The following is a 21,805-nucleotide window of genomic DNA, read 5'->3' as shown; positions in this document are numbered from 1 at the left end:
ACATAGAAAAAGCTTTTGATACCACTTGGAAGTATGGAATATTAAAAGACCTGAATGAACTAGGTCTAAGAGGCAGAATGCCAACATTTATCAAAAACTATCTGAGTGACAGAACCTTCCAAGTAAGACTCGGAAACATCTTATCAAAGTCTCAAAAACAAGAATTGGGAGTTCCCCAAGGTGGAATTCTTTCAGTTACACTCTTTAATGTGAAAATAAACAATATAGTTAATAACATAAACTTCGGAACAAACTATGCCATCTATGTTGACGATCTCATGATTAGTTTTAAGGCCAAACATATGAACACTATTAAACGACACCTACAATTATGCATCAACAAAATTACTAGCTGGGCTACCAAAAATGGCTTCAGCTTTTCTCAAACAAAAACAAAATGTGTTCACTTCTGCCAACATAGAAAAATGCATCCTGACCCCGAGCTAAAAATTAACAATAATAGACTAACAGTTACGGATCAATACAAGTATCTTGGAATCACCTTTGACAAAAAACTCACCTTCATACCCCACATTAAATACTTAAGGAAAAAATGCAACCAAAGAATGCAACTTGTGAGAACCATAGCTCATACAAACTGGGGAGCTGATTGCAAAACAATTCTAAAACTCTATCAAACACTGATAAGATCAAAGTTGGACTATGGCTGCTTTATCTACGGTGCAACAAGAAAATCCTACATTAAAGAACTGAACACAATTCACCACCAAGGACTCCGACTAGCACTTGGAGCATTTCCCACTACACCAGTCGAGAGTCTTTATGCAGAAGCGAATGAACCTACACTTGAAATGAGACGGACAAAATTAGCCCTACAATACTATACAAAACTTGCATCTAACACTTTGAGCCCTATATACCAGAGTGTATCTCACCCCAAACACCAAATCCTATTCCAAAAAAAGGAAAAAGCAATCAAGCCTTATGGTCTCCGTATGAAAGAAATAAAAGACAAAGCCAAAATTAACATCTCGCAAATCCACAAAGCTTCTACACTCAAACATCCACCCTGGCTTTCCAAAACTGCTGTAAACCCACCCGAACATCCAAAACACTCTCCTATACTATTAGATCTCTCTAAACACCCCAAATCGAACATAATCAAATCCATCTATATGGAAAAAATACATGACATCCTTCATGACTATCCGGACTATGAACACATTTATACTGACGGAGCTAAAACCAAAGAAAAAGTCGAAAGCTCTGCTATTTATCGGCAAAGAAAAATCCAAAAACGCCTACCTGATAGGTCTTCCATCTTTAGTGCTGAAGCCTCAGCAATAAACCTGGCCCTTAATATTATAAGTGCTGATCAAGCAAACAAGTTTATAATATTTTCGGACTCTTTATCAGTCCTAACTTCATTAAAAGAAAAGAACATTTGCAATCCGCTAATAACTAATCTATTAAACAAACTCGATTCTCTCCATACTCAAAAACAAATCATCCTATGCTGGATCCCAAGCCATATTGGCATCCTAGGGAATACAAAAGCTGACCTAGCTGCTAAAGAGTCACTAAACTTGGAAATCTCCAACATAAAAATCCCCTACACTGACTTTAAACCAACCATAAACCAGTATATCAAAACAAAATGGCAACAACAATGGAACACTTATACAAAAAACAAGCTACAAGAAATCAAACCTACACTTGGAGAATGGAATCCCAAATCTAAACTAAACCGGAGAGAAGAAGTGATCATTACAAGATTAAGAACAGGGCATACAAATATCACCCACTCATTCCTATTAAAAGGAGAAAATCTACCTCAATGCTTACCTTGCCAAGAAAACTACACCGTTAAACATTTTTTAATTAACTGCATTGACCTAGCTCCCCTACGCCAAAAACACTACAGCATTAACAACATTAAAGATCTCTTTGAAAAAATAAATGAAAAAACAATTCTAAATTACTTGAAAGAGGTAAACCTCTCCTCCAAAGTATAAATCTACCAAAAAAGAAAAAAAAAAAAAAAAAAAAAAAAAAATTTTTCAACCCAAATCTCTTACAGACCTTCCTCCAATCTTACCTTGACATACTGGAAAATAAAGAACACCTGCCTTACTAAGACATCCAAAGAAAAAAAAAAATGAACTTATTTGGCCTTAAATGACCATGCAGCTGTTGATAGGCCAATAAACTGAACAAACAAACAAACAAACATATATGTAGATTTAAAACCTTTCTTTGCTTAAAAATATGTTGATCAATTTCAGAAGGAAGTGCTTTTTGTTGAAAAAATTATCACTAACACTTATTGGGCGTCTACGATTCTCTCGATGAACAGAATCATTTTTTGTTTTCGTTTCTTACTTAAAACATGAATTTAAAATAATATTTTATTCATAATTTTATTGTAAACGCGAAACAAGACTTTCGCATTTATTCATACAGGGTGACCCAAAAACGGACCCTAACTCTAATTAGGCCCCGTTTCTTAGTGTTTTGTCCGAATGAAATGAAACTTTGGTTATAACTAGTTTATTATATTCAAAACATCACATCAAAACACAAGGGTCTTTGGCCTATTTTTTTCTGTTGATTGTAAAATGCTCAGAAAAACAATTAAATGTCCTCTGTTTTTTTGGGGGGAGTCACCCTGTATAAACATTAACATTTTGGTAAATTCTGCTTTTTTTTTTTTTCTTCATTCCCAGCTCCTGAAACGTTGATGCGTGCTCTTGAGTTATTGAATTATTTGGCCGCTTTGGATGATGATGGTGAAATAACAGAATTGGGTTCAATGATGGCCGAATTCCCACTTGACCCTCAATTGGCCAAAATGGTGATTGCCAGTTGTGATTGCAATTGTTCCAATGAAATCCTTTCCATCACTGCAATGTTGTCAGGTAGAAATAACGGTTCCATTTTATTTCGTTTTAAAAATAATGCTTTCCCTTTCCCCCTCCTATTCCCTTTATGTTTCGAAATAATTTCATTCATCCAACTTTTGTTTAATATGACCTTGTTTTCTTTTGTAAGACTATTAGATAGTAAAAATGTTTGCTGCTTGTTAAAATACAGTCGACTGATTGATTTTTTTTTTTGTCATTTTAAGCAAAAACACAATTACATACTGAATTATTATACAGAAACTAGTAATATATCCAAAAATTATGAAAAATTATTGAATAGAAATTATTTATAGTTGAAAGTAATTTTTACGGAAAATTGGGTAAAATCGCATGTTAGACATTATAAAGTGGACAGGAAGAGTCTACACGCAGGGGACATAACTCTGAAACATATTTTGTATTATTTTTCCTAAAAATACAATAGCAATTGTTCTACTCGATGAATTTTCATAGCTTTTGGATATATTGCTATTTTCAACATGACAATTAAGTATGTAAGATTATTTTTGCTTAAAATGATATATTTAAAAAATCGATTTGTCGACTATATCTTAGTAAACACCAAATATTTACAATGAAGGATGCATAATTTTTTTATATTATGTGTCTGTACTTTTTTTTTTTTTTTACTATTACCTACATATATACTACCCTCCTGATTTACTCTTATATATCGTACCTACTTTTAATGTCTTATTTTTTTACCATATTATCCTATTCCTTCATATTCATTTCATATTTAAAGTTTATTAAGCCAATTTTTATCTATGTTTGTATTTTGTATAATTTTGGCCTCTTCTGAGAAGTATTTCGTTTCAAAATGCAATGACCTAAAGAGGTTTCGTTTTTTTTTTTCTAATTTTCCCCCTTTTACTGTTCCTTATTGTTCTGATAATATAGTAAAGTTATAACTTTTATTCCTCATCTTTCATTATATAAATGAAAGATGAGGAATAAAAGTTATAACTTTACTATATTATCATATATTATATAGCATTTGCTTCAATTTTTTTTTTTTTTTTTCACCCCAAAGACATATTGCTACTTGTCACTTGACTATGTGGGGAATTGAGAGGGTAATACAATTGCGAATTACTTAGGACATCCAGTCATGGCTGGCAGAACGAGAACATGCTACCCCCGTGAAGTAAATAAAGGGTTCCGTTTGAAATTCCGTCCAAATTCCCGAGTTTGACAGAAACATTCACAAGTCCAACAAGTTGGGAAACTTCATTGATGCAGCTATATTGCACGCCACAACACAAAAGAATTTATCTACAAAGCAATCGCTCCAGATTGGTGAAGATGCCCTGGAGGCCAACCGAGAACATGGTTACACACCATCAAAGCTGACGTTGAACCTACCTATGGTCTACAGGTTTTACAATGTTTGCAGCTGGTCCTGGAACTGACATAATTATCTTAGCTGTTGTGGACAGTCGTACATGATCTGCATCATCTATGATGCTGTGTGCTCTATATGGGGAGCCAGCTGAACCCATCCTGAGTGAATGCTGCTGAAATCAAGTAAAAGTTATGTTGGAAATTCCATTTCTAATATTTTTTTAAGTTGGCCCTATTTGACTAATATATTGCTATATATCCATACATATTTCATAAAATAATATATTTTTTATATTTTTATAATACTAAAACCAAATTTAGGCAATTTGATAACTCATTTTCTAACTAAAACAGGAAATCCAGTTAAGTAAATGGAACATGTTTATATCAATGCAAAGTTTTTATCTGACGTTGCTTTCACCGAACTTCAAGTCTCCTATTATTCTCGATTGCTTTTTTTACTTTCACTAATTTATTATTAGTGTTGCATCTAAAGCTACATTTTATATTTTATTCCATTCATCCTTTACATTCTGTAATATTAATTTACCTTTTCAAACCTTAAGAGTCACAAATCTGTATTCCTAACTTATGCAAAACTTGTAATAACTTGTTCAAATTGTTTTATGAAAACTTTTCTGCTGTGATAACTAAGCCTTTCTTTTTTTCAGCTTTGAATTTTAAATGAATTTGTTTTTGTTTTGTTAGTAAGCTGCTTTAAAGCTTGTATGATTGCTTTTTACTATTTATTATTATATTTTTTTGTTAGAATGACTAAACGCAGAAGTTTATTAATACTTAGAGTGAAGAAATTAATCCTGGAGGTAAAGGGGCTGTAAGATAGCATTCACAAGAACATGCAATAACAAAAATATGCAATGGCAAAACTTAAAAGTATAACACTTTAGTACAGACTACATATACTTTCATGTGCGATATTTAGTGCTTGATTACATTAGTGATTTTTTTTTTTTTTACCCACGCATTTCAGGTGAAAACATTATTACATACTTAGGTATTGTGTCGAAATTAGTATAAACTCCAAAAATTCCAAAAAATGATCCAGTAAAAATAGAATTTATCGTGTTTAAATGTGGAAAAGTTGTGCAGCCAATTCTGTACATCAAACTGACTTATCTCCGTTGACTTAAATTAAGGGTTCACCATTTTTAAAAGAATGTAATTGTGGATGATTTTTTTTTTGTTAAAAACACATCTAGCACATCTACTGGATCAATTTTTGGAATTCATACTAAATTTGCCATGACACATAAGTACATAATGTTTTCACCTGAAATGAGTTGGTTTAAAAGATAAACAATGTAAACAAGCACCCCATATTTTAATGATCATCATGTTGACATCTCAGTTTCTGAATGCAAACGTGCTAACTCTGTTTATACAGCCTTCAAAGAGATAATTTTCTTGTTAAACATTGTGGATAATTCTTTATAATTTGCATTCTTTTATACGGGAATAAACTCGACCCTGATCAAGCAATTTTTGAGGGCATGTGATGCAAGTTCTATCAAGCTATGCAGATGCATTTCTATCATCACGAACATAGATCGTTTGCTCAGTTAATGTACTCGAAATGGACATAGTTGCAAATTCCAATCCTTTTATAGTTTTGAACTTTTTAGATGAGGGATGATTGTATTATTTCGATTAGTCGGACTAATGTTCTCATTTTAAGTGTTATTTGCACAATGTAACCTATAACCTTTTCCTGGTGATTTATAAACTTGAGAAAGGTTAGGGTTTACATTGACCAAAACGTGCAAATAACACTCAAGATGAGAACATTAGTTCGATTAATACAAATACAATTTTATTTATTTAAGGAAATAGCGATTTCTAAGTATAATCTGTTGACTCTGTGTATTTAGTCTATTAACTGTTGTGCAATATACAATAGTATTCTGGTTACAGCACCATCTACAGAACAGGCAATAGCAAAAGCAAACAATATCAAAGCTTAGCTGATAATTGTATAATATGAAGCTCATTTCTAAAGCTACAAAGACAGGAGTGCTACCATTAAAATGAGCAATCTTTTGTGCTCCAGAGTTTATTTTTCGATGTAGGCACCACTATTCTCAATGCACTTTTGCCAAGAATTCAATGACACATCTCTGCTTCTGATGCATGTCCATGACAGGGGTTGCTTTTTTAGAGTCTCACACCAACAATATCTGCAACAGAGAGATCAAACTTTAAGTCATGAATGCAGAAGGTCCGTCATCATAACAATGCAATTTGTAATCTCCTATGATCCATTCGGGTGGAATAAAAAAAAAAATAGGAGACTTTACTTTTGGAACGCCTATTCATAGTTCACTATAGATCTATTGCCTTCGCTTTGTGACAGTGTAATATGTTAGCAATAGATGCTGTTTTGTTTACTTAGTGTGAAAGTGTAGTTTTATTTATATATTTGTCAGGTTGAAGGAAGATATCTTCTATGTTCTTAATCTCATTTTTTTTATTTTAAACATGTTCTTAATATCACTTTACTAAACCAATTCTCCAAATAAATGCATATATTTATATAAAAACGTTTGAAAACGTCAAAAGGTTTAATATTGCGAACACTACAGCTGTGTCACTGCATCTTGTTGTCGGGTTTCTTTGGCCGTGCACCCTCTCAATTAGTATTTTAATTTTTTTGAAGATTAGGGAAAAAAAAAATTTTTAAGTTGTTTGAGCAGAGACTTTTTTCTTTTTGAGAGATCTTGATAGAATTTGTCTTCTGAATTGATGTCTTGCATCTATTTCGTTAATCATTGTTAAATCTTTTTTTTTTTTTTAATCTGTGTAAAATAGTAAAATTTTTAACAGATTTTAAAAAGAAAAATCTTGCTCAAACTTAATATGCATCAATTTACTTTTTCAATCAAAAGAGCATCTACATTTTTGTTTGTTTTTGTTTTTTTTTCTTCAATTGGAAGATCTTTAAGTCTTTATAAGCCAATAGTTTGGCCTTTTTTTTTTTTTTACTATATTTAAAATAAAATCTAAAAAAAAAATAACGCTTGTCCGACATTTAGTGCTGCATGTTTACCATAATTTGATAAAACTTGATTATTAAATGCATTTCAACCCCAAAAGTAATATTTTAACAAATTAATTAGTAGTTATACAAGAAAATATGGTTATTGCCTAAAATTCTCATGCATTAAAAAAAACAAAGAAAAGTCTGTATGATATACATAACTGTGACAAAACGAAAATATCATATTCCAAAGATCACATAAATTGATCAAGTAGTTTTATTTTTATAAAAAAAATAAGTTTTAAATGAGAATTAGACAACAGAAATCTTGAAAGTTTGGATTGTCGAATTATCTGCCTTGTTTCTTAAAATTTTTGCAAGATGTCAACTCAAGAGTTGCTCCTTTCTGACTCCATAAAGTTTTTTTTTTTTTTTGTTTTTTTTATAAAACCACTTGATTAATTATGTGATTTTTGAAACGTGCTATTTTCATTATATCACGTGTATGTGCACCATGCAGGTTTTTCTTACTTTTTTTAAATATAGGGTCAATTCTAAGGAAGAACTGAAAATCTAATTTTGTTTATTTTTAGAATTTAAAATGAATGATTTTATAGTATAAGTAAACAAATAGGATTTTGTTAATAACGGATAAATATTCAAATTTTAACAGCTTAGAAATTGTTGACTTGAATTTTCTTAAAACTTTTGGATCATGGATACAATAGGCACATCGAAATGAGACCTGGAAAAGTCATTTTAACTTTGACTTTATTATTTACATATAGATAGATGCCTCCGTTCAGTCTCAAGAGAAAATGGACACCCCTGTAAAGGTAGCTACACGTGTAATTATGAGGCAAGGGTTGCGCAATTACTCCTGAATCGGTACTTCTTGGGTCCAGTGGCAAAGAGAGGCTCAAAACTGACTGGAAAAATGCTGAGATAAGCAGAGAGTACTTTTAGCACCTGGAATTCCGAAATGGTCACCTATTTTAGTATTGACCAGACTCAACATTGCTTAACTTCAGTGATTTAACGGGAACCAGAGTATCAATGTGATTATACTGTGTGTGTGTGTGTGTGTGTGTGTGTGTGTGTGTGTGTGTGTGTATATATTTATACTGCATAATAATTTTTTTATACACACACACACACACATGTATTCCAACAGTATATTATGTACTACACTGCATTGTTTTAATGTTTGAGTAGTAATATCACTCATATAATTCTATGCAGAGAAGTTACCATGCTGAAATAATGTTATTTAGAAACCTATTTTTAACATAGGGAGGGAAAGATATTTTCTGACCATTTTGTTCTTTCACCTAACAATTTAATAAAAAGATATCGTAAAACTTGAATTTAACTTGAAAATACTATTAAAAAAAATAGCACAGTAATCTCTGCATAAACATCATAAATTTTACATATGATTTTTATTTATTAAAATAACTATTGTAAGCACAAAATTTCCATTCAAAACCTATAACATTGTTTATAACTGAATGTAAAAATGTAAATAAACAAAAATAATTCTTTATTTATTTTTTAATCCTGATTGTGCAATGCTTATTGTATAGGCTGTCCAAAAAGTCACTGAAGGGTTTTGAACTTTGATTCTTTATTTTTGATAATATTTTAATACATCTAAGACATTGGGAAATTTAAAACAAAAAATGCAAAATTTAAACAAATTTTATTTATGAAAAATGTCTTTTAAATGTTGCCCATTTTCAGCTTCACATATTTGTGCTCTTTCCAAAACAGACTTAACTAGCCCCAACTTTTTCTTGTGGGGATATCTTAATGAGTCTGTTAACAAACCCCAAACTCTGGAAGAATTGAAGGAAAAAATTAGGAATGAAATCGCAATCCAGAGATTCTGCAATCTGTCATAATATTTTGGAAAGAGCACAAATATGTGAAGCTGAAAATGGGCAACATTTAAAAGATATTATTTTTTTATTAAAAGATTATTTGGATTTTGCATTTTTTTATTTTTATTTTTTTAATTTCCCAATGTCTTGGTCAGATTGTGTTAAAATTACAGAAAGATATCACCCTGTATAGACCCAGCCTTTTTTTTTTGTGCTGGTTTTATTTTATAACATATTCATTGCATTTGTTTATTCTAATCTTATTATTACTATGTAAAACTGTAATTAAAATCCAGAAAAGTTTTTTTTTAACTAATAAACTAATTAACTTATCAACACCAAAAGCCATTTGAGTATCTTTTACTCCAGAGCTCCATAAGCTTCTTTTTTTTTTTTTTTTTTTTTTGTTTGTTCTGGCCAAACTATTGGTATTAGCATATGTCCGATATTTACTATAACTACTACTATCACCACCACTACTGCTGCTCTCTTCCTCCTAAATTGAGTTGGGTGCACTGCCTAATTCTGTGGCTTCCTTTTAGTCGCCCATCATGTTGTCTGAGCACTAATGCCGATGGGGATGGGCCATGCTTGGCCCCCACCCAACCCTCCCTGTTTAGTCCCGCAGTGTTTTGTGCGTCCCACGGAGATGAAGAAGGCTGCAGACGAGGCCAAGATGAGATTTGCACACATTGATGGTGACCACCTCACGCTGCTCAACGTCTATCATGCATTTAAACAAAGTAAGTATTCAAGACCCACAATTTCTTGATTCTTTTTTTTTTTATCTTTGATCAATTAATAATTTTATTTATCCGTTTAAACGTTAAGATAATCCTCTTAAACAGCATTGTTATTTGTAAATGTTTATATAGTATACAAAGAAAAGCTCATGTTAGAAGTTTTTTATTTTAATTGTACAATTGTATTTGGTTTAAATTCTAAATTCAAGTAAGTGAATGTCTACATTGTGAAAAGTGTTTGCTTTTCAAATAAAAATGAATTTTTAACAAAGTATCTTCCTATGAAATGAAGACAGTTTTTTTTGTTCTTTGTAAAAAAAAAAAAGTGAATCGCTGTAAATTTCTATTCTAGAAATAGTGTGAGCCTCTCCCGCCCAGGTCAGCAGATGGCCTCAGACTTCATCGAAAAGGAAATGGTCGTGATCGTCTTTTTTCGGGAGATCTTCACATAAATTCTAAGCGTCTCAGGTTGATTCTGCTGAAAATCAATTAGCTTGCATGCACGCCAGGAAATAAAAACTTACTCTGTGGGTTCTAGCTACGAAAAGTTAATTTCACAAAAATTACAAGTTTTTACATATATACATCGTTCAGTTTGATTATACCAAAAACATCAAGATTCTCCAAATGTCTTATTCTTTGTTCTTTACGATGGCGGTGGTGGCGACGGTTGGGTTAAGGTGATATCTCTTGATTAGGTCCTCACTCCCGGAAGTCTGGCTTAATCTGCTCAATTCGGCCTGGGTGTTTTCTTTTTCAAAAGCATGTGGACTCTATCTCATCCCAGCTGTGCTATTAAAAAAGTGCTCAGCCGAAGTAGCTCCAGTTCTCTCCAAACTCTACAACAAATGCCTTAATGAATCTTGCTTTCCGGGTTGTTGGAAAACTGCTTCTGTGGTACCAGTATTCAAGAATTCTGGCGAAAGAGCAGACCCATTAAATTATTGCCCCATTAGCCTCCTCCCACTTTTTGCCAAAATATTTGAGACCTTAATTAACCATGCTCTAGTCCATCACCTTACAGATGCTAAACTTCTGACTGACGAACAATATGTCTCTGTCCCATCGGCAAAATGTTGCATCCCTCTGCCTGTTATAAAAATATTTTAATGGTGAATGCTCTGGCGAACTGCAGACACTTGTGCTCCCACGACGTAAACACCCCCGAAAAACCCTACAGGCAGCTAAATCCCACACCTACACAGTTGAGATCCATAGATGTAAAAGATCTTTCTACTCCAGTAGTTTCTTCCCCAGAACCGCTAGACTCTGGAATTCCATTCCAGGTCCCTGCTTCCCCAACTGTACTGACATGCAGAAGTTCAAGTGTAATGTGAACCGAATTCTTGCTGCCCAAATCCCTACATAGTACCCCAGTAGTTGTTGCCCCTGATAGTAGCCCCCTACACCAAAGTGGCAATTTGCCTTGTTTGGGGTGAAAATGTAATTAAAAAAAAAAAAAGTTGGTTGGGCGATCCGCCCAGCCAACCAGAACCCAACATGTCAAACAGGAAATACCCGACTCTTTTGCGTGTGTGCACTTTTAATAGCTCGTCCATAGTTTGCAAATCTGGGACCAAAAGTAAATTTCTCTCACACGCCCTCAAAAAGGTCAACATTGTCACGTGTGAGCAGGTGATCCTTAGGACAACGAGTGTATGATTTCATTTCTACATCATGCTGACATTTCTTGTCATTGTTTTAAACAAAATATGTTTTTACAAGGCACAATAAATCCGTACCTTTTTTATAGGTCATCTGCTGCTGTCTGGGATTCAATCAACATTTAATGGACAGTTTCAGCATATTTTCCTGGCCTTACTCAGGGTTTTAGATTTTAATCTCACCAATGGGGAGCAGTATCGCTCCTCAAGACGGTCACGTCATAATAGTCATTGGAACGAATAGTATATGTAAGCAATGAAAGTGATTGGAATTTTTTTTTTTTTCTGACAGTGATAAATGTGAAACCTGATTGGCTAGTCAAAATTAAGCATTGATTTGATCATTTACACTTTACACCCTCTTAAATAGTTTTATTTAATTGATTATTTACTAATTTATATTCCTATTTGTCATTATTCATTATTACTTTTATTAATACTATTATTTATTTCAAACTTTATTCATAAATTTTACCATTTCTTTTTATCTTTTCTACTTAGCACTAAGCATAAATGATTAATTATGGAAGTGTTCAACTCTATAAGACTTCTTAAACTCTATAAACTGTAAAACCTTATGCTAGTTATTAAAGAATTAAAAATAATCTGTAATCAGCAAAATGTCAATGTTTTTCATTTAATAATCGGTTGTTTGTAGTTCATCATGTTTGAAGACGTTTCATTTTGACAACTCCTCTGTGTTTTTGGAGGTGGCCGCACAACCCCAGACTGAAAGTGCAGGATCTGGCACAGTAGGGTCACTGAAAGTCCGTAGTTTGTATCACTGCTGTTGTTACTTTGTGTAACTTTGTGGATGGTGGCTCACCATTTTGATCAATCACTGGCACAATTCCTTTGATCAAAATTCAGACCACTCTTTTTTTCTTTTTTTTTTTTTCTTTTTTTACATGGAGGTCACCACTTATCAAGGCCCGGAAGCCACTCGGGGATAAGGGTTATTGCGAGTACAGTAATCAATGGGATAGTATTGTAGTAATTGTTGGTAATGGAGATTTGAGTACTGGTGTCTTACTTAAGGGGTGATTCATCAGGAATTCGTTTATGTTGGACTTGAAGACATCCAATTTGTAGTCCGGTGGGAAACAGGCAAACGGAAGAGAGTTCCACTGGTGTGCACTTCTAAAAAAGAAGCCCTGTTCATGGAATCTACGTTTTGATTTAGGCACAGATAAGAGTGGGAAAGAGTGGGGAAAATTACTGAGTCGTTTCAGCTAGACAGGTGTTTTTCGTCTTGACTTTGTTCTTGTTGCATTTTTTGGACAACCATGGTTTCTCTTTCTTTTCTGAAGTTCTCTGTACAACAAGTGCCTTGGCATGCAGTGTTCCATGTGGATGCCATGACCTACCCACTAAGTAGGGCCTTGATGAGCGTGCACTGTTAGATGATTTGGCTTGATTTAGAACCTCAAGATTAGTAATGGAGTCCTGCCAACGGATTTCAAATGCAGAACATAGAGCACACATGTAGAATTTATCCAATTTTTTTTATGTGTTTACGGTATGTTTCGCATCCATAGAGGGGATGATTGCTGCATTGTACACTTTCAGTTCTGTTTTCAAATGTATGTTGTGCTGACTGAACACTGTTTCAGAGTCTTCCTAAAGCCTGACTTTGTTGATCCGTGCATCAATTTCTCTGTAAAGGAACTATGAGATATGTTTATTGAAAGTATTCCACATACTTCAGCTGAATATTGCCAATTACAATCAATCAGAGGTTGGTGGTTTGTTTCTGGTGGAGGCTTCTGAAAAGTGGTTTAGCATCAGCTGCAGATGGGATTCAGTGTGCGTCGTTAGACCACAGTCGTTGGCAAAGAAAATGTTTTGGATAAGGTCTAGAAGACTTTTGCTCTTGGCATTGAGTTGGTGCATGTCAAAAAGAGGGCCATTCAGATGGTAGCAAACAGACTCCTCGCTACAAATTTTTCACTGCATGGGACAGCATTCGTGAATGTGTTAAGGAGTATTGATGCTAGTACACAACCTTGTTTGACTCAATTGCTGATCTCAACACTCTCAGACTCTATGCCGTTGTGGAGAACTTGACCTGTCATGCTATTATGGAGAGCTTAATCATTGAAATACATTTTGATGGACATCCAATATGGCCTAGCACAACCCAAAGAGCCTCTCTGCTAGAAGGTAGGTTGGATCTTTTAGCCGAGCAATGTTGAATGAGGCTCTAACAGCCTTAGGTAATGTTATATGCCGTGTCATTACGATCCTTACAAGTTTGTGGTTTTTCTAGCATTCAGCACCTTTCACCAAGCATGTCATGCATACATCACTGATGTCGTGTTGACATGCAACAATGAAGTCTATCATGTATCGGTGTTTGGATCTTGGGTATATCCATGTGGTTTTCTATTTCTTGGCCATCCTGAAGTAGGTGTTAGTAATGCAGAGGTTGTGTTCTGCACATTTGCCGACACACAGCAGTCTGTTGTCATTGACCTTGCCTACTCTTTACCTTCTAAGTTTTTGTAGTCACTTCCCACTCATACATTGAAATCTCAAAGGATTTTCAGTTTGTCATTCTGATGACCTCATTGAACTGTTCATAGAATTGTTCTTTTATTTCGAGACTAATAAGGGTGGAATCATACACACTGATGATAGTAAGATGTTTTAATTTGCTCAGAGGTATGCGCAGCTTTATGAACTGTTCATCGATTCCAACTGGAATGGCTGGAATATTCAGCAGGGTTGTTTTGATATCCAACCATGTCATAGTTTTTATCTGCATCCTGGAGTTTTCCTTTCCAAAAGGTGTATTCACCTCCTTTCTCTCTTAACGAACCTTCATCGGTGAGTCATGTTTCACTAAGTGCTGCAATATTTATTCCAAAATGCTGAAGATCATTTGCAACAAGCAGCGTTTGTCTTTCTGGTCTTGATGTATTTCATCTATCAAGTAGTGTTCGGACATTCCATGCTCCCAAGATTAGTTTGAGTTTTTGTTGTTTTTTATTTTTTTATTGCAATGAGGATGAGTTTGTCAACTGCAGTAAGCTGACCAAACTAGGAAGGGCAAGTATTTGTTTGGGAGACCTTTTCTAGTTTCTTCCCCATGTGAGGGTGGGCAGTGCTGTCCTAAAGAGGCTGCCCAGTCATCCATAAATGTTGCAGAATTCTCCTGCTGTCATCAGGAAAAAGAACAATCACATGCCCATGGACTGCCAGTGTTCATCTCCACCTGTGGCTTTGTCACCTCCGTGGGACTTGAAGGTGTACGTTTACATGTTCATGCTAATAAGTTTCCAAAACAGACCTGTATGTGAACAATTTTATAGCGAGATTATTGCACAGGAGTAATCCACTCTCTTGATTAAGGAAGCCTTGATTCAGTGGAATGGAGAACCGTTACGAGAGACTGCTAGACTGCAGTGGATGACCAGGACTACTTAGGATGCCATGTCCATGCTCTAAAACATCCATGATGCTTGCTGCCACGGCCTTCACAGCTGTTAGATAATTAAATCCCCTCTTCCACTTGTTCCACCAGGAGTCAGTCTTCACATGCAGTAGGGCTGACACAGTCCGTTTCTAGACTCGCTGGAGTTACAGACCCAACTGGTTATTCTCAACCAGTTTAGCCAGCCCGCCAAAGCCGTTATCCAAGGGATGGCTGCTGTTGCATGTGCCAAATTCTACAAGCCAGAAGTGAGTGCTGGGTGACAAGTGAGAATCAGTGGTAAACGAGCTGTTTTGAGAAGGACATGGCATGCCCCTCTGCTAAAAGAATTACCTCTACCTATCACCTATAGGGATTAGCAAGATTTTTTTAAAGATTATGAAACATTAAAAAGATTCTGTCATTGCCCAGTTGTTAGAAAAAAAAATTGTGACAGGCAGGGGGTAAAAAAAAAAAAAAAACAACTTGGGTGCCATAAACCAGAAGTGAAACCAAAAGCAAAAAAAAAAATAAATAAATAAAATGACATATGCCAGGCACGAACTCGCATAATAACTGAAGTGGACAAGCTAACACTTTTATCAATAGGCCTACGAGGACACAGATGTCTTGACACCGCAAATTTAGTTATTTAAAATGGAAGAACATGACAACGCTTAGCACCTGCGTAGTTTGCAAACCGCATTGAAAGCAAGGTTTTTATCTGACCCCCACCTCAAACAAAACAATATTCCTATACAAAATAACAATTTTTTTTTTTTTTCTAATTTTTCGATATTTTTGTCTGAGAGATTGCTCTTTCTAATGATGTATGCATCACAAAAATATATTTATAAATTTTTGTGACCATCTATTCATTTTGATACTGTTACCCGACCCATGGTAAGGTGAGTTGGCTTCAATCAATTACTTTTGTATCAATTCAGAGGGCCACTTTTAGGGGAGTGCAAGCGTTGTGATGTATCCCAACATTAAAATGATCTAGTCACAATCGTCACGCAATGATCAATTTATAAATAAAAGTTTTTTATTTTTTTCAGTAATGTTTTTCTCGTCCTTACCTTAAAATTTTTTTTTTTTTTTTTTTTTTTTTTTTTCCTCGATATATAGATCATGAAGACCAGCAGTGGTGCTACGATAATTTTATCAGTTACCGTTCTATGAAGAGTGCCGACAATGTCCGACAGCAATTGGCTCGTATTATGGACCGGTTCAATTTGCGTCGTTCAAGTACAGATTTCACCAGCAGAGACTATTACATCAACATCCGAAAGGCGTGCGTGTCTGGCTTTTTCATGCAGGTCAGTTTTTTTTTTTATCTCTTTTTACTGTTTAAATAATGATGCCCTCCCCCCTTTTGAATTCATGAGATATGATGCTTATGTCAAATACATTCGGTATTCAGGTGAAAAGTTCTTGGTGCTTGTCTAAAACACCCTCCATGAAAAAACAAAAATAAAGAAAAAATCTGTATGAGGTACATATACGTGACCAAAAATACTTAATGTAAATTGATCAAGTAGTTTTGGTTTTATAAAGAAAATAATTTTATCAGCAAATTTGAGTTTTTTGGTTTTCTTAAATTTTTTTCTCGTGTTAAAAATGGCTTTCTCAAATTTTGATCTGGAGTTATCTTCCTGTTTTCAAGATGGCGTCGTGAGATTGTCGCTTGCAATTTAACCATCTATATATCAATACGATAGCATGTGTGTTATTTTGTGTGTCCTGCTTACATCTTTTTTTCTTCCAAGTGACTAGTGTTTAATTGTTATGACTAGGGCTGTGACAAGCATATTCTTTTACAAAAGAATATTCTGTGCATATATTTCGTTAGAGAATATTCTTTTAACAAAAAGCATATTCTTTTTTTTAAAGAATATTCCTTTAACAAAAAGCCTATTCTCTTAAAAAAAAGAATATGCAAAATATTTATGGAATAAGTTGTGCCGAAAATATGTTGAAATAAATATTTGCATACGAGTCTTAATTTTACGAAGTTTTCTTTTTTATATAAATTAAATTAAACATGGTAAAACCTTCATAGTTGTGAATTTACAATAACCTTTGGTTCCTAATGAGAGCCATTCTATTAGAGGATTATATTAGGGACGAAATATCCGCGTATCCTTTTTGCCCTAGGTCTCCAGGGCCAATATATCGGCCCCATAGTGTCCAAAGGATTGTAACTACAATTTGTATCGAAAAAATAGCCAGGTTTAAATATGGTCCAGTAATCTCCTATGATTGGAACAAGTTTTTTTTTTCATTATAAGGCTATTTTAGCGGACAACCAAAGAAGCTTTAATTTTGATAATTTAAAGACTGCATTTTATAATTAAATTAATAAATAAAATATTTAAGTTCCATAGAGTGTTCAATTATTCACAGTATATAAACAGTATATACAGTAATGAGTAGGGCAATGTCAAGAATATTGTTTAATAAAAAACAATTCTTTACATATAGTGGGTTAGAGAATATTCTTTTGATAAAAAGCATATTCCTTAAAAAAAGAATATGCTTTTTAAAAAAGAATATGCAAAATATTTATGGAATAAGTTTTGTTTTGCCAAAAATATGCTGAAAGAAAATATTTGGATAAGAGTTTTTAATTTATTCATTTTTTTAGATGAATTAAACGTGGTATAACCCTAACAGATGTGAATTTACATAAAAAAGGGTCTAAAATTTGGTCTGTTGAAAAAGAGTGATATTATAGGCATATATATAAATATGTACAGACATCTCGTCCTTGTAGATACTTAAAGCGTGTTAGTACCCAGGACGAATTTACAAGATCTAAAAAAACTAAACAAAAAATGCCGAAAATAATTAGCACTCCTGCTGAACGGATGGCAAGATATGCCGATGAATTTGATGATTACCAGTTAACTGGCAATTGCTTAACCTGCAAATACTGCAATATCCAGGTAGGAACAAACTTTAATACATAAAATTTGCAATATAGTTGACTAATAGATTGGCATTGTTATAGTAGTTTTGTTTTTGAAATTCTATAATGGTAAATCTAGCTGTATTAAACTTTGATTGAACGTTGAAATTTACAATTTATTTTATCTACTTTTTACGTTAATTAATAAATGTTAATCGGCTTCAAATAACTTTTTCCCCCCTTCCTTTAAATGTATATATTACCATTAAATAATTGATTTTTATTTTTACAGATCAAAAGTTGTAAAAAATCTCTAATAAAGCAGCATTTAAAAACCAACGCACATCTGGCAAAAAAGACCTACACGGCAACGTTAGGCGAAGTTCCTACTGCAGCAACTGATTTAGGAGCCAGTACGAATAATTTGTTCAACGCTGACTTATGCAAAGCGTTGATTGCAGCGGATATTCCGTTTCATAAACTGAGCAATAATGTGTTCAAAGACTTTCTTCATAGGTACACACATAGAAATATTCCAAATCAGACTACACTAAGAAAATATTACGTTAGTGAAGTGTACGAAGCAAAAGTGAAGTCACTCGGAGAAAAAGCTGCTGGAATGAAACTGTGGGTCTCGATTGATGAAACCACTGATGTAGAGCAGTGTTTTATTGCTTGCTTTGTGTTTGGCATTCTTGGGGTAGAAGAGGAACGCATCAAGTGCTATTTGGGAAATATTGCATGTCTGCCAAAAGTTAATCATTCTACAATTGCTGCTTTTTTTAACGATTCGTTGCAGTTTTTGTGGCCGCAGCAAGTCCTTTATAATAATGTGCTCCTTGTAACCACTGATGCAGCTGCATAGCTGCATATATGTCCAAAGCTATGAATGCTCTTCAGGTTTTATACCCGAAAATGGTGCACGTTACTTGTTTGGCCCATGGCTTGCACAGGGTTGCGGAATTAGTCAGGCAGGCGCACCCAAAAGTAAATAAACTGATTTCAACTGTAAAAAGTATATTTTTAAAAGCACCCAATCGAATCGAAAAGTTCAGGGAACTAGCCCCAGGAGTGCCCCTTCCACCGAGTCCCATTGTAACAAGATGGGGTACGTGGTTAGATGCAGCGCATTATTACGCCAAACATTTGCCCGAAATTACTCTAGATTCAACAGAGGCCCAAAGTATATTGGAGTCCAAAAAACTGTTGGATGAGGAATCACTGCCATTTGATCTCGGCTTTATCGCCAACAGTTTTTCCATTTTAACAAAAAATATTGCAAAGTTGGAGACTAAAGGGCTGAGTCTTTCAAAATCTATTGAATTAATTAGAGAGGTCGAAATGACACTTGAGGAGATGGATGACTCCCAATTTCGTAAAAAGCTGAAGAATGTCATTTCAAAGAACAAAGGTTTTGCTACTTTAAAACGTCTCGATGCACTTATTAGTGGGAAGGCTTTTCAAAATGAAGGAAATTTGGATGACATAGATCATTTAAAAGTTTTAAGTGCCGAAGAAATGGCCAGCTTGAAATATGCCCCAGTAGTCTCATGCGATGTGGAATGAGTTTTTTCCCAGTATAAGACCGTTTTAGCAGACAACCGCAGAAGTTTCAATTTTGAGAACTTAAAAACGCATTTAATTGTAAAATGCAATGAATAAAATATTTGTTTAAGCTTGATAGTGTTTAATTGTTAGAAGTATTTATAGCATAAAAATAAACATTTTTTCTATATATTTTCTTGCGTTTTCGGCATTAACTGAAGCTTTTACAAAATCATCAATAGAATTTATAAAAAAACAAATAATTAACCCTTTCGACCCTAACATTGCAAAATTACCAACTACTCAACTATACCCGTTCTATTAAAATATTATAGTAAGGCCGAAATATCTGTAGGTCTTCTTTTACCTTAAATTCCCATGGCCGATATATCGGCCCATTGGAATCAAAAGGGTTAATATTGTTGCAAACGTAAATCTAAGGTACCTAGCATAAATATATTCGCTTGAAGTACAGTGAAAATATGCGATTTATAAAAATAAATATACGGTAGCCAAAGAGAATATTCCATCTCAAAGCAGCATATTCTTTTTAAAAAGAATATTCCTATGCAAAAAAAGCATATTCTTTTTAAAAAAGAATATTCCCGTGTAAAAAAAGAATATTCTCGAGCATATTCTTAAAGAATATTCCCGGCATATAAAAAGAATATAGAGCATATTTGAAAGAGAATATTGTCACAGCCCTAGTTATGACCTTCCTTTTTTTTTTTTTTTTTTTTTTTTTTTTGTAATAAATAATTTTACCAAGAATTCTTTATAATTTTGATTTGGGTTTTGATTGTAGCTGAAGGAACTCATATATATAAAGCTGAATGTCTGTGTGTGTGTGTCTGGTCACAAATAGGCTCCTATATGGTTGACTATTTAAAAAAAACTGATTACATATAATGATAGATGATGCATCGAGACACAGGAATGGGTATGTTTGATCTGGCAGAACGGTGGTTCATTAAAATTGTGGGGTCTGCGTTCGCGCCTGGTTCACAAAGTATGGAAATGAAAAATTTAAAAATTAAAAAAAAAACGTTTACAAGTGTTTTTGATATAGATGTACATAAGAATACTTTGATAAGTATGTTTTAACTTAAATAGGGATGGTATAATAAAATTTTGGGGTCTGCGTTCGCGCCTGGCCTCCATAGAATGGAAATAGGCACAAACTTTAATAAAGACTTTTCATATCTATTTGCGTAAGTATACTTTGATAATTGTTTCAGTTTGAAGAAATATGGTATAATAAAATTATGGGGTGTTCGTTCGCACTTTGCCTTCATAGAATGGAAATATGTCACTAATTTTAACAAGGTTTTTTTAATATATATCCAAAGAATATTGTGATAAATGTTTCAATGTGAACAGGTATGGTATAATAAATTATGGGATTTATCTATTTTATTTTTACTTTCGTCATATTTTGCTTTGGTTTTGATACCCCCAAATTCGAAGCTATCTCTTTACAACCCTTCCTTTTCATAACCTATCATCTCTATATAAATAAAATGAACTCATTTTTTCCCGTCTGATTTTGACCTTAATAGGATTAAAAATCAAGATATTTCATGCAAATATAATATGCACAAAGGCAGAACAATATCTGAGGTGTGTTATAGGCTTATTATTTCTCAAATTCCTCGATAATCTTAGATTTCTATACTTTTTCTGCTGAGAAGTCACAGCCAAAATCGGTTAAGATCAATGGAAGTGGTAAAATATTTTCTCTCTAATAAATTCCTCCTCCCCCTGCCACCACTTAACACCGTTTGGGGATCGTTCACAAGGAACAGTTGAGAAGAGAACACCGGTTTGGCTTCGTAGTTCTTTCATGTGAAGTTATTTAAAATCACTAAACTAAGCTGCAGTGCTCTGTGGCGTAGTGGTTAGCGTGCTGGACAATTCACATTATATTTTCACGTTCGCGCCGACCTACCGTAGTCGTTTTTTTTTTTTTTTTTTTTTTTTTTTTCTTTTCTTTTTTCCTAAACAACTGGAATGGACTTTTCTTGGTGGCTGAACTGTTAACGTTGCAGATGTTTTTTTTTTTTTTTTTTTTTTTTCACACTTTATTTTCCTACTTTTACTCATGACTCCGGGTTTGATCCTTCCTACTTACCTACCATAACATTTTTTAAAACTCGGGCAACACCGGGTACCCCCGCTAGTACTTTCATAAATCAGAGTCCATTTTCTGTAGGCTGTTTTTGAACCCAGTCAACAATGGGTACTTTTGCTAGTATATATATATATATGCATATGTTTTTTTTTTGTTTTTGTTTGTTCTTCATAAGTTTTGGTTTTAGTTTCGATTCAAGCTGATGCACCCAAGTCATATGGATATTTTTTTTTTTTTTATTAAAACTTTATAATATATAAGAATCAATAGATTGACTCTACAATAA

The 21,805-nt window shown here is 33.8% G+C and overlaps 1 protein-coding gene across 1 annotated transcript in view; it reads left to right on the top strand.

The window, feature by feature from the left end:
• LOC145283505 (putative pre-mRNA-splicing factor ATP-dependent RNA helicase PRP1) overlaps positions 1 to 21,805 on the top strand; it is a 72,059-nt gene that overhangs the window by 40,257 nt on the left and 9,997 nt on the right. The window contains exons 9-11 of the mRNA XM_080132338.1: positions 2,688 to 2,879; positions 9,728 to 9,850; positions 16,061 to 16,251. Coding sequence (XP_079988464.1) covers positions 2,688 to 2,879; positions 9,728 to 9,850; positions 16,061 to 16,251 — 506 coding nt within the window. The remainder of the gene's footprint in view (positions 1 to 2,687; positions 2,880 to 9,727; positions 9,851 to 16,060; positions 16,252 to 21,805) is intronic.

The sequence above is a fragment of the Euprymna scolopes genome, chromosome 8 (assembly GCF_053919585.1).
Source record: "Euprymna scolopes isolate OS-2025 chromosome 8, ASM5391958v1, whole genome shotgun sequence".
NCBI lineage: Eukaryota > Metazoa > Mollusca > Cephalopoda > Sepiida > Sepiolidae > Euprymna > Euprymna scolopes.
Note: the sequence above shows the minus strand (reverse complement) of the source record. Positions and strands in the feature narration are given on the sequence as shown.